Consider the following 14,065-nt stretch of genomic DNA (forward strand, 5'->3'; position numbering starts at 1 on the left):
GACGACATTCACAGGCACCTGGTGTTGCCACATCTCCCGCTTGCCCCTTTCAATCATAGGAGCTACTGCTGCATGGGTCAGGAAGCCAAGGACGGTTAGGGGGTGGGGGCATTGAAAGAACACAAGTTCCATTAGGGCCTGGAATTTTGTCCTTTTGGTTAAGGGTATAACTCTAGAGCCTCAACAGTGCCTGGCACACCAAAGAGAGTCAGTAGGATTTTGTAGAGTGAACCAATGAGTGAAAATGGGAATTTTACAAGACCTTCACCGTCCCTATCAAGTGGGAAACAAATCCCTGGATGACTGAGACGTCTCACTGGATCTGTAGTGTAAAGTAAAAACACAACTCTGTTTATTCAAGGACCAGTGGTAGTGGTGAAATTATGAATCACAGGACTCAGGGTAAGTTCACAACGACACTCAAGCTATGCTCAAAGGTCTGAATACATCCATTCCCCTAGGTCACAGCTACCTAGTTAAATGTTCTATTAGACGAAAGCATGAAGTTTCATGGGGTTTACTTGTGGAATTTTAGTATAACCTTTCCCAGTGGGTAAGTAGCTCATCCTTCCTTCGACGGGCTCTGTGTTTGTACATTTCTTCGTGACTTCACATGAGCTGCACCCCTGCAGCAAAGTGGCTCACGGAGGCTCACGTACAGCAGAGTCGGCTTTCTATGGTTATTGGTGTTATTTAAAAATCGACAGAGGTCTTAATGCGTTGCTCAACAATTTTATTCCTAAGGAACCAGTGATGAATGAACCGCAGCTAAACATCATAGATGGCCCAATCATTCAGTCATAGAGCTTAATAACATTTTATGTTAGGCACTCTTCTAAGTGCTTGGAGATGCTTTAATGACAACAGAAAAAAAAAAAGAACAACAACAACAACAACAAAAAGATCAAAACACATCCTGCCATTGTGGAGTTTACATTCTAGCATGGGGAATAAGGAACATATTGAAACAATAAACAGTGCGAGTTATGTGGGTGAAAGAAGATGAAAGAGACTATGGAACAATACAGATTGTACAGACAGCATAAAGGGGGCTCAAAACTGAAGTCAAATTGTAACTTTAAATCATGCCTTTAACATGCTGTCCCTGATGCCTTTTCAGTTAAATGCTTTGGCTCCGACGTTCCTTTTTGGGCCGTCCCAGGCCTCCATCATCCTGGAATCCGCTGCTGCTAATGGGAAATATGGAATTCAAATTTAATGGCAGTGTTCATTTTAATTAAGAACTCCTTTCCTCCAGTGACTAGCGAGCTATTTTCGCGTGGTTTTTAATTGATAAGGCACTTCCCTAAGCTGGGTTCATGGTCCAATTGAACTAGCCAGTATCTCAATTAGATTTACCAGAAAAGCCATATGTAAAATACTATTTAGGCTTATTAAGCTAACCTTTTCAGTTAAACCAGTCCCTTTACTGTTCATAAAAGGAAAGATAAACAGAATAAAAATGCTTTGTCATTACGATTTTTGAGCTGGGGTGACAGAAACCGCTCTCCAAATATAGCAGAACTGAATGCTCTCCACCATGACCACATTAACGATATCGTATACTTGAGGTATGTATCCATCAGGAAGTTTCACAGAATCCAAGGTGAAAAAGATAGTATAATCTATCACCCCATTTCTTCCATGTACGCTAGTAATGCAGACCTGTGAGTATAAATAATGGAAATGATTATGAAAAAGCCCAATAATCACTGTAACCAGCTTTGTACCTCCTCACTCTGGGTCCTGCGTGAGTGCAGGTCACTTCGATGCAAATCATTGATTTCCAAACTGGTTGGCCCGTTGCTAACACGAGGGGTGCTTTGTAAGAATACCCATGTCCACGCTCCACCTCAGAACAATTAAATCAGACTCTCTGGGAATGAGGCCTGGGTCTCAAATGAGAAATCCAGCTCTAAATATTACCAAAATATGTCCATTACCCTCTGTTGCCTTGAATTGCCTGCGCATATTCAGGCTTTAATACCCAAATCATCCTCAGCATTTACTGGTAAGCTCAAGTCCCACAACACATTCCGCTCATTCTTTCCCTAAAATTTTCTGGCACAAAGATTGTTTTTCTTCCTCCTGTCATTGGAAGATTCTAATAACACTTGGATATTGAGTAAAATGCACAATTTAGAACTTAATCATGTGCTCGTTCTACGTAATTTTCTAATTATTTCCTTTGGAAGATCCTGCCTTTTCAATAAGAAAAGTGGCTCCTTTGTTGGCAAAGAATGTATTTCTTCATATTTTCTGTTATTCCCATTACACCCAACAGAATCCTGGTCACGTAAATTCTCACCAAAGGAAGGGTTATCAGAAACTGCTGACAGGAGCAACAGGAAAGAAATTACCTCTTCCGCATGAATACAACGGGTGGGCTTCACAGAAGTTGCCTTGATGTTTGAGATGCCTGGCTCAGTGGAATATTCAACTTCTAACAAGTCACCCTTATAAGGCACAAAATCTAAAACAGCCATGGAGAAATGTGAGTGTCATGATCTCTTAACTAGGTCACGTTTAATTTCACACGTTATTTGATAGTGTACTACTTTAAAGTCAGTTCTGCTAGAACTAAAGTCCATTTTGTGCATATTTAAACAGACACTGCAAATCTCTAAGTCCAAAAAGAAATTTATAATCCTTAGGCATTGATTCTCCTCTACTGATTTAACAAATTTAAATGGAGGAAAGTGTCAACTGTGCATCACAGCCAATCTGAGGGAGCGGCACGGGATTTACTAAACAACTGTTCGTGTTCACAATTGCTTAGTGAGAGGCAGTCAAACATGTAGGTAAGAGCACAAGTTTGACCCTGGCTACGTGGCTTCGAATCTTGACACTGCCACTCACTCAGTTTGCAACCTTAAGAAAGGTGGTTAAACTGTCTGTGCCTTGTTTTCTTCATCTATAAAATGAGAAGCACAGTAAGTAGCCTTCATGATACGCAGCTGCTGTGAGAATTAGTTGATATGTGCGATACACACAGAATCATTCCTGGTGCATAGTAACCACCAAATAACAGTTGATTGGTAGTAGTGGTAGCAGTACCACAAGAAAATGTTGTTACTTTCAGAATGAAGGAATTTCCCCTGGTGTTGTGTTCGGCTGATGAACTCTTAAGTATCTGCCTCACAGGTTAGAGTTAAGACCACTGAGTTTCAAACAGAAGTTTGCAGTAAGTTAAAAGTGAGTCACAGGATAACAAAGGTACGTGAAAGAATCTGGAGCAAATGGAAATCCCAACTGCAAGTGAGACAGTAAATTGCCACAATGACTCCAGAAAACTAGCAATATCAACAAAGTGAAACATTTCTTCACCTTAGGACCTAACACTGTAGAATGACACTAGACACAGTGTTAGACCTCTTCTGTCTCTCTCTCTTTCTCTGATAATTTACATACATTTATTTTGTGTGGGTTTAACATATATCTATATGCTTATAACTCCAAAATGTATATACCTCCAGCTCTAACCAACCTCAGGATCAATTATCCTTATGCTTACACCAATCTAACATGTGTAAAGCTGAGTTGCTGGTATTCTCCGTACTCACCAACTTTTGTTTACTTCAGTCATCTACATCACAAACTGGCAACTCCACCCTCACCACTGCTCAAACCAAAAACTTTGGAGGTACCTTAGACTCATTTCTCCTCCACATCAAAGATCTAATCCATTACCTCCTGGGTTCTTCTCTAACTTCAAAATATATCCAGAGTCAACTCAATCCTCAGGTCCTCCACTTCTCCATTTTTCATTCACATCTCCATCATCTCTCACCAGGAATATTACAACATTTTCCTGACTGATTTCCTGACTCCACCCTTTCCCTCATAGTCTCTTCTCAACAAAGCAGACAGTGTCAACATCTTAAAACAAAATTCAGGTCAGAGTCCTGCTTTTGCACCTAAGAAAACAAACCAGTAAGCTGCCTGGGGAAGCAGAGCTAATCTCCCCATTTATACCCAAGCTATATGACAGCAGCAGTAGACAAAACAGACAAAAAAAATATCATTGGGTAGAAGCTAAATATTAGAATATATCTGCTGATTACAAAGAGAATTCAACAACAACAACAACACACACACACACTCACAAGGCGCTATCTCCAATCCTAAATTTGAAGCATTTGAAGTGTATTCTTTTAAAATTTGGTAATCTACCCTGTCACAGAAACTTCTCAAGTAACCAACTACAGAAATGATCCCTTCAAGTATAGTCCTTGAAGGGTATTAAAAATAGTGTCTCTATGTACTTGTAGGATTGTTTCCATGATTAGAAATTAAATTCTTATGTGAATGAAAAATATATCCAGGCATTGCTGAGGGCATTGAACAAATGAACACACAATAGCCGACAGCACACAATTTATAATACTGTCTATTTGCCCCTATATTGTACCTAATTTTCATTGGAACGGTCTACTTCTAACATTGAAGAGCCATTGACTGAAGCCAAGTACACTGTAAAAGTTGTTCCAGGACTAAAATCCTCTCAAAAATTTAAGAATTAGATCGTATATCTCAAAATGTAAATCATACCTTCAGAAAAAATGTCTATGGAAAAATAAATGCTGTTACTAATATAAATAGTATCTTCACTTATAGAAGTAACACATCCAATTAAAACTCTGGTTCCTGAGTCTGAGGGTACAGCACCATAAAGGCGGTGAGGCACAACATCCACCTGTAAGATTTAGGAAAGAGTTACTTCAAAAATAATACAAATTTAAACATGGAAATTACATGATTAAAACACTTGTATTCAAAAATATTTTCAACAGCCATCCTAAACACTGGTGAATATAGTTCACTTGGCAAATGGACCATTGACTTGAGATGATGGTAAAAGTCATGTGTGTGCTTCAAGAATTGTGAAATGTATCCCAAAACATTAATTGCCTACCTGAGTTTAATGCTCCTGTACCATTAGATTCCAAGATTTAAAAAATACCGTCCTTAGCCTGCAGAAATTCACAATGAAATGACGGTAAAGTGGAAAGGTATGTAGTCATAAGCAGGTTGCGATGAAGGATATAAAACTAGTTCAAAATGGTTTCTATGAATTATCTAGAGGGAGAACATTTCAGACAGGGAGAAAATAGGGGCATTGCTTGGGGGAAGTCAGATTTGTGCTGGGTTGTGAAAGAAGACAGAGGTGTAACCTTGTAAACAGGGGTAGAGGAGCACGGAGGCGGAGAGAAAAAAACAACAGAAGTTAGGAGCCTAGGGAGCAAAATCCTAACATTCCAGATCCAGGCCTAGGAGAGAGAAGCACAAGATAAAGTTGGAGCAATAACCTCAACTGGGGAAGGTTCAAAAAACCAAGCCAAATTAGGGCTTTACTTTATCTACAATAAAGAGGCATACAAACCTTTTTCCTTATTGGAAGTGTAATAGTCCTTATTTTATAATCCTTAAATCTTACAGAAATAATGCAAGTTCATTGTACTAAAAATAGGAAAAACAAAAACCAGATATGCAGACAGCAAAACGCGGTTACCCCATAATCCATATTCCATTACCAAGAGACCACCAGGGACTACATTTTGGCAGTAACACTCATCCTGATGTTTTTGTCTGTGCACAAATATATATATATACATATGTAAATGCCTGTTTTAAAAGCAAATTAGCATGGTATTCAGTATTAAAGTATCACATTAAATTAACACAAAGGTTTTTAAATAACAAGAAAGGACAGTAAGAGTCATAGGGAATCCCAATTAATGGATGTGCCATAATTTACTAACCCAATTCCACGTAATTAGACATTTCACTTGTATCCTAGCATTTGGGCTACTTGCCTGACTGAACTATAGGATAAACTCCTAGGGTTGGAATTTGCTGATCAAAGACTTCTGATGGAAACTTGAGCCACTGAGTTGTCAGTAATTTTTCATGGTTTTAAAAATAGCCTAGTTTGCTGCTATTCCCATTTCTTAACTGGTGCCTTTCCAACTGTCAATACCAATCTGATGTTTATTTTCCCCTCACCTACTATCATGAAGGAATGAGGCACCAGTCTCCTGCCCATGTATCTATCCCCACTTTTGACAGTATCCAAGTGGGTGATCCATAGGACCCTTGGACCTCTCTGAGCCTTGACTCCATGCCAACTCACAGACATATTGCAGACTAAAACTTTGCCCACGTCTCATGGCTCCCAACTCTCTTTCTTATGCCTTGCAAATGCCACCAACACAACAGCAGGTACAGATAATGTTGAGGGACAACTGAGTAGCCAGTAGTGAAACAAGATGTGGATCCTTCTCTCAGTCCTGCACATGAAAAGCAAACCCAGACTGGCTGTATGTTTAGATATAAATAAATGAATGACTTTCAGAAGAAAAGCTAAGTGAATACTCCTGTAAATTATGTCTTAGAATTAGCCTAAGGATACTTCCTGAACACAGAAGCCACGTGGACAAGATGGACATATTTATAGCATGTAAAAATTAAATAGATGGAGGAGGAGGGGAGCAAGAGGGAAAAATGGGACTCTCCAGTGATCGTCCTCCTGCAGAAACATCAATGTGAAAAACTATCCTTGTATGAAAATACCCTCATTTGACATAAGGAAACCAGATGAGAGACCATGGTACCCAGTTATAGCATGAAAATAAGAAAAGATGCATTGAAGAGGGTAGTAAGAACAGTTTTACATTACCCATATCACCCCTTCCCCGACCTTCAACAGCACAGCATAGAGAGAGATACCATCCACCCAGAGGAGAGAGATAGTAGCAAGCATAGGACATTGCCTGGGAACCCAATATCAGGTCACCACTTGACAGACGCCCATGGCCCCTGACTCTCAGATGGTACTTGTGGACAGAGTCTCTAGACCCACCCTGGCACCAGACAGAAAGCCACAACCACAGCAAAACAAACTCAATACCTGGTCTACATCTCTGTCGAGTGATTCCAGTGGCCTTATGCTCAGAATATTCTACAGCCACAGGGAGTTCTCAGTGAATGGAGGTTTGGATTCCAGTCTCACAAGGGACCAGCCTCCATAACCAAGGGAATCTCAGCCATTGTAGCATCTGTCGTTGTGTCCCTGGGAATAGGCAGCCCCCTAGGACTTCAATAGCTGCAGTGTTCACAAGCATAAGGACCAAAAGAGACCTATGTAGAGTTTCCGGACAGGCTTACTGCTAAAGGATGTCCCCTAAAAGCTAGACTGCAAAGACTGAAATGAATACCTACTTCTTCAATACACAGATACAAACACATGACCACAAAGATTAAGAACAATAAGGAAAACATGACATCACCAAACTGACAAAACAAGGCACCAGTGATTGACCCTAGAGTGACAGGAATGTATGAGTTGTTTAACAAATAATTCAAAATATTTATTTTCCACATGCTATGTGAACCTTGAAAACAATTACACAGAAATGATTCGGAATTTATCAGAGTAATTTGAAAGAAAGATTGAAAGAATGTTTAAAAAACCAAGCAAATCCAGAAGTTGAAAAATACAATGAAGGAAGTACACAATAGAGAACATCCAAAGAACAACTGATCGAGCAAAATAAAGAATCTGGAAACTTGGAGATAGCTTCATTGAAAATATACAGTCAGAGGAGACAAAATTCAAAGGAATGGCACGGAAAGAAAAAAAAAACTTACTGGATTTCTGGGACAATATCAGAAGAGCAATAGTATGAGTCATTCACATTCAAGCGGGAGGAGTAAAAAGATCATTTAAAAAATAATAATGGAGAGCCATCCAATCTCAAATAATAATGGAGAGCCATCCAAACTCAGAGAAAGTTACAAACATCTAGGTACTGGATGACCAAAGTTCTGCATGCAGATACAATCCAAATAAGATTACCCCCTGACATGTTAAAATCAAACTGTCAAAGATGAAAAATAAAGAATCCCAAGAGCAGCAAGAAGAACGAAGCAAATCATATATAAGGCACTTCCAATATGCCTACCAGAAGACTTCTCAGCAGAAGCATAAAAGGCCAGGAAAGAGTGGGATAGTCTATTTTAGGAACGCAAGGAAAAAAATATCTAACCAAGAATAATGTACCCAGAAGTGAAGGGGAGATAAAGACTTTTACAGAGAAATCACAGCTGAGAAACTTCCTCACCGCCACAACTGTCTTACAAGAAATGCTAAGGAGAGTTCTTCCAGCTGGCATAAGGGACGCTAATGAGTAATGCAAAAACATTATATGAAGGTATAAAACTCACCAGTAAACGTAACTACACAAATTCAGAATATTCTAATAAGGTAATGGTGGTTTCCAGATCACTTATATCTTTCATGTAAAGGTTAAAGAACTGAACTAGTAAAAATAAAGTAAGTACAATAATTAATTAAGGGATATAAAATATAAAAAATTGTAGTAAAGTGTGAAACAGAAAACCCAAAATCCATGGGTGGAGTTAAATGGTAGAGTGTTTGCATTTTGTGATCAAAGTTATGTTATCAGTAAAATAAACTGCTGTGATTATGTTTCTGTAAGCCTCATGCTATCCACAAAGAAAAAAATCCTGTAATAGACACACTAAAACAAATAAAAAAGCAAAACATACTAATAGAGAAAAATCTCTTATCCATCAAGGAAAACAGTAAAAGAGGAAGAAAGGAAGAAATTACCTACAAAATAGGTAGAAAAAATTCTCTAAGTGACAACAGTAAATCCTTACCTATCAATAATTACCTTGATAGTAATGGATGACATCCTCCAACTAAAATGCACAGAGTAGCTGAATAAATTTAAAAAGCAACAACAGCAACAACCAAACCTATGAGAGACCCACTTCTCCTTAAAAGACATTTGTAAACTGAAAGTGAAGGCATGAAAAAAGATATTCTTCCATGTAAAGGGAAACCAAAAGAGCGCAGGAGGTGCTAAACTGATTTCAAATAAAATAAGATTCATATCACAAACTGTAAAAAGAGATCAAGACCATTATATAATGATGAAGGAGTCAATTCATCAAGAGGATATAATGATTTCCAAAAATATGGACCCAACATAGCAGCACCTAAATATACGAAGCAGATATTAAGGTCTAAATGGTGAGGTAGAGTGCAATGCAATAATAGTAGGGGACTTCAACACCCAACTTGCAGCAATGAACAGATTGCCCCAACAGAACACTGACTCCACAAAAAGTGGAATTTATCTGCACTCTGGACCAAATGGACCTGACAGTCATTTACAGAACATTCCAACCAAATACTCCAAAACACATATTCTTTCCAACTGCATGTGGAACATTCTCGAGGATAGATTATGGGGCAGGCCATAAAACAGATACTAGCAAATTAAAGGAGTTTGAAATAAGATCAAATCAGTTCTCTAACCACAATGGTGAAGTATTAGAAATCAATAAAAGTAGGAACTGTGGAAACTTTAGAAGTGGATGGAAATTAAAAAACATGCTCCTAAATAACCAATGGATCAATGAAGAAATTAGAAGCAAAGTGTAAACATTTCTTGAGTTGAAGCAAAATGAAGGCACAACATATGAAAACCCATGAAATACAACAAAAGCAATTCTAAAAGTGAAATTTACATCAATTAAGCCTACCTCAAAAGAAAATATGCATCTTCAATAAACAACCTCACACTGCACCTTGAGGAACTAGACAAACAAGAAAAAATTGCAATGCAAAATTAGGGCCTAAATCATAAAGATCAGAGCAGAAATAAATGAAATAGAAATGAGAAGAACAATACAAATATCAATGAAACAATGACTTGGTTTCTTGAAGAGGTAAAGCAAATCAACAAAACTTTAGCTAGACTAAGGAAAAAAGAGAGAAGATTCAAATAACTAAAATCAAAGATGAAAAAGGAGACAGCACAACTGACATCACCAAAACAAAACGTATCATAAGGAAGATTATGAACAATCATCTGGCTACAAATAGGAGAAGTTAGAAGAAATGAATACATTCCTGGACACATACAACCTGCCGAGATGTAATGGTGAATAAATAGAAAATCTGAACAGATCATTAATGAGTAAGGAAAGTGATTCAGTAATAAAAAATCCCCCATCAGTGAAGAGTCTAAGATAGAATGACTTCCCTTCCTAATACTACCAAATTTATATATAAAGAAGAATAATTAATAGCTATACTTTTAAACCTATTCCAAAAAAAAAAAAAAAAACGGGCAAGAGAGGAACACTTCCAAACTCATTCTGTCACAACGCATTACCCTGGTGGAAAACCCAGACAAGGAAACACAAAGAAGAGAAAACCGAAGAAAACTACATGCCAAAATTCCTGATCAACACAGTTGCAAAATCTTTAACAAAGTATTAGTAAAGCAAATTCCACAGCACATTAAAAAAATCATTCACCATGTTCTAGAGGGATTCAGCCCTGGGAAGCAAGGAATTTTCTACATACACAAATCAATAAATGTGCTATATCACATGAACAGAATAAAGGACAAAAGTCATAGGATCATTCCAATTTAAGCAGGATAAGAATCTGATCAAATTTCACACTCCTTCGTGATTAAAAACTCCACAAATTAGATATAGGAGGAGTGCACCTCAACACAATAAAGGTCATACATGATAAACCCACAGGTAACAACATACTGAATGGGGAAATGTTCCAGGCTTTTCCTCTAAGACCGGGAACAGGACAGAAATGCCCACTTTTGCCCATTCTATCACACATACTTCTGGAAGTGCTAGCCAGAAAAATTAGGCAAGAAGAAACAAAAGGCATCTAAATTCAAAAGGAAGAATTTAGATTGACCCTGTTTGCAGACGGGAAGCTCTTATATATAAATAACCCTGAAAACATCACCAAAAAGCTACTAGGTCTAATAAACAAATTCAGGAAAGTGGCACGACACACAAACAACATACAAGAATCAGTAGCATTTCTATATAACAATAGGGAACTATCTGAGAAAGATATCAAGAAACAATCCCATTTACAACACCTTCAAAAAAATTAAAATAGGAATAAATTTAACCAAGGAGGTGAAGGATTGCAACACTGAAAACTATAAACCATTGACAAAGGAAATTGAAGGAGGCAGGAATGAATGAAAATACATCATATGTTCATGGACAGGAAGAATAAATATTGTTAAATGTCCGTAACCTAAAGCAATCTACAGATTCAATGCAACTCCTATGAAAATACAAATGACATTCTTCATGGAATTATAATTCCATGAAGCTCTTTTTAAAATATTTACAACGCACATGGTTTGACATAGAAATTCCACTGCTATGAATGCGCACTACAGAAAATGTTTTTTTACCTGATAAGGGAAGTTGCAGGATTATAAAGAGTTCAATAATTATTATTGTTACTCATATTGTTCAAAGATTAGAATAATAGATAAGTAATTTTTATGTTTTACAGCACAAATTACTACAACTATTAGAACAGAAGAACCCACAGATTCAGAGGGGTGGGGCTTCAAATTGCGGTCTACATCCCCTCTACGGATCACAGCAGAGATGTTGGATTAATACAAGAAAAGAAAGATGCAGAACGAAAGCCCACTGGGATAAGACACAATTTCCAAACTCATGCACATCTCACCTTGATTGCTCTGAATCCATAAAGTGGTTTATCATCTTCCACAACCACATTTACTTTTTGTCCAACTTTTAGAGGCACGTTGCCACTCACAACATCACTACTGAAGAAGATCGACTCATCAATCATGCCATAATCACCACAGAAACTTGTGACAACTCCCTGCACAGTTTTCAACTGGGTGTCACCTACAAGATAAAGAAACTAGGTCATATTATTGGCCTCAAATGCAAACACCTACTACAAATAAGTCTTACACTCACCATCTGCATAACCCTGGACAGAGAAGTTTTATAACATCTCTGACCTCGTTTTCATCTGTCAATCCACAACAATCACAATTTCGACTAATAGGGTTGTTGTAGGTTTTTAAAATATTTTTTAAAATTTATCAAAATTTAAATGTTAAATTTTTTTTTTTTTTTTTTTTTTTTTTTTTTTTTTTTTTTGAGACGGAGTCTCGCTCTGTCACCCAGGCTGGAGTGCAGTGGCCAGATCTCAGCTCACTGCAAGCTCCGCCTCCCGGGTTCACGCCATTCTCCTGCCTCAGCCTCCCGAGTAGCTGGGACCACAGGCGCCGCCACCTCGCCCGGCTAATTTTTTGTGTTTTTAGTAGAGACGGGGTTTCGCCGTGTTAGCCAGGATGGTCTCGATCTCCTGACCTTGTGATCCGCCCGTCTCGGCCTCCCAAAGTGCTGGGATTACAGGCTTGAGCCACCGCGCCCGGCCTAAATGTTAAAATTTTAAATTATTTTTTAATTTTTTGAACAGAGTCTGGCTTTGTCACCAAGGCTGCAGTGCAGTGGCGCATCTGGGCTAGCAGCAACCTCCGCCTCCCAGGTTCAAGCGGTTCTCATGTCTCAGCCTCCCAAGCAACTGGGACTACAGGTGTGTGCCACCACACCCAGCTAATTTTTGAATTGTTAGTAGAGATGGGGTTTAGCCATGTTGCCCAGGCTGGTCTCCACCTCCTGGCCTCAAGTGATCCACCTACCTGGAACTCCCAAAGAGCTGGGATTACAGGTGTGAGCCACCGAGCCCAGCTTGTGAATATTAATATTAACATGCACACCAACTGTCGAGAGCTGTGAGTGCCTTGCACAAGAGTGTGTAAATGTTACCTGTTAGCACCATGTCTACATATGAGTCAAGCTTCTGCTCCTATTATGTTCCTTCATCATTATCACCAATTATGATGAGTAGCACTTTCTATAGATACTTAACTGTCTCAGCAGACTAAAAGATATCTGGAGATTGAAGGCTAGCCCAAAACGGCATCTGAATGGTTTTCTTTATTTTTTTTTTCCTTCTTCTTTTCTTTCTTTTTTTGTTCTGCACAAGCCTAGCTGATCAGCAATACTTAGGGATCAAACCTCAGCAGTTGCCCCACAGGAGTTCTGTGCCTTCGGGATCGGATAAGTATAAGGTATCAACTTGGCTTCAAATGACATTCCCATTTGGGATACAAGCCTAAATTCACTCGCAAATTAGGGAGTTTCTCGCCTACTGGAAATATAAATAGGCATGTGCTGCACAACCACGTGGGGGGAAAGCACAGGAGGTACAGCCCCCAAGGTCTTCTCTGTCAACACCTTTCCCGCTTTAGATGGACAGGAGAATTTGGGAGTTGGTTCTCAGGGACTTGTTGAGGACTAGGGTTGCCTCCCCATGCACACACAAGATGGAGCCGCCGTCACATGCTGTACCCGCCCGAGTTACCACAGCCTCATTCCAGGGGTGAGGAGAACCCCTACTGGGAGGCTTCTGGGGTGGGGGAAAAGTGGACACACAGAGGAATACCTTGTGGGAGCCCCTGCTGCTGTGGGCCCTGTTGCTCTGCAGGGTCGGCCGTTCTCCCGTAGAAGGCCAAAGCAAGTCTCAGAAGCCTGAGCATCTTCCCAGTTGTCACCACCAGCCTGGGCACCGCTTGTGACAGAGGAAGCACGAAGTCTCCTCAGTAAGGGAAGCCCTCAGGTCACGGCGTCTCCTCAGGGACTCACCTCCTGCTTCTCCTCCTCAGCCTCTGTGGCATGGGACCCAGCCGATAGTGAGCCCCCCTTGGGAGAGTCAGGGACATCGCAGCCTCCAAAGGAGCTCCCAGGTTCCCCTCTGACTTCTCCCTCTGAGCATGCGCTCATCAGGGCTCGCCTCTACCACTGTCCAGCCAATGGGCGTGCAGTGGGTGGGCGGGCAGGTTCCTGTGGCTATTAAAAGGTGATGGGTGGGAACATCGTCGCTTCTCCCACCAAGGCTGAGGGTGCCATTAGGATGGCCTGGGGGAAATGGCTTGGGAGCTTGGGTTCTCCATATACTAAGGAGGTACAGGGCTCTTCTCTTGGGTTCCCTGGGAGGATGGGTGCCTAAAACACCGTCTGTGCAGCCAAACATCCTTCTCTTGCCCCTGTATTCGTGGTGCTTAGTATAAGGAGTCACCACTCAGTGGGCAGTCAATAGTTAGTCCTCACCAGGGATCAATTTTGTGGAGAAAAGGCATCATTT

General features: G+C 39.8%; 1 protein-coding gene across 3 annotated transcripts; it reads right to left on the reverse strand.

Annotated features, from left to right (window-relative positions):
* Positions 1–716: 716 nt before the first annotated feature.
* On the reverse strand, positions 717–13,690 carry LOC105481394 (cancer/testis antigen 55). 3 transcript variants are annotated; one of them, XM_011740959.2, is made up of 6 exons: positions 13,367–13,690; positions 11,570–11,754; positions 4,552–4,696; positions 2,361–2,473; positions 1,478–1,665; positions 717–1,190 (listed from the first exon to the last, which is right to left on the reverse strand). In XM_011740959.2, exons 1-6 carry the CDS (start codon positions 13,458–13,460, stop codon positions 1,121–1,123), a joined length of 795 nt encoding a protein of 264 aa, XP_011739261.2. In that variant the 5' UTR covers positions 13,461–13,690; the 3' UTR covers positions 717–1,120. The 3 variants fall into 3 exon arrangements, with proteins under 3 accessions (XP_011739261.2, XP_011739262.2, XP_070944551.1); XM_011740960.3 differs by having other exon boundaries at positions 13,567–13,648; XM_071088450.1 differs by having other exon boundaries at positions 717–1,187; positions 13,367–13,642.
* Positions 13,691–14,065: the final 375 nt, after the last annotated feature.

Source organism: Macaca nemestrina, chromosome X (assembly GCF_043159975.1).
Source record: "Macaca nemestrina isolate mMacNem1 chromosome X, mMacNem.hap1, whole genome shotgun sequence".
NCBI classification, from domain to species: Eukaryota; Metazoa; Chordata; class Mammalia; order Primates; family Cercopithecidae; genus Macaca; species Macaca nemestrina.

What these genes read in the sequence shown, in the direction of transcription:
- LOC105481394 (XM_011740959.2), bottom strand. Translation starts at nt 13,460, where the DNA reads ATGCTCAGGCTTCTGAGACTTGCTTTGGCCTTCTACGGGAGAACGGCC. An exon ending in ATGGATTCAGAGCAATCAAG is followed by an intron (nt 4,697 to 11,569) that starts GTGAGATGTGCA and finishes TAAATCTTACAG; the next exon opens with GTGGATGTTGTGCCTCACCG. An exon ending in GTCACCCCAGCTCAAAAATC is followed by an intron (nt 1,191 to 1,477) that starts GTAATGACAAAG and finishes ATTTCCCATTAG; the next exon opens with CAGCAGCGGATTCCAGGATG.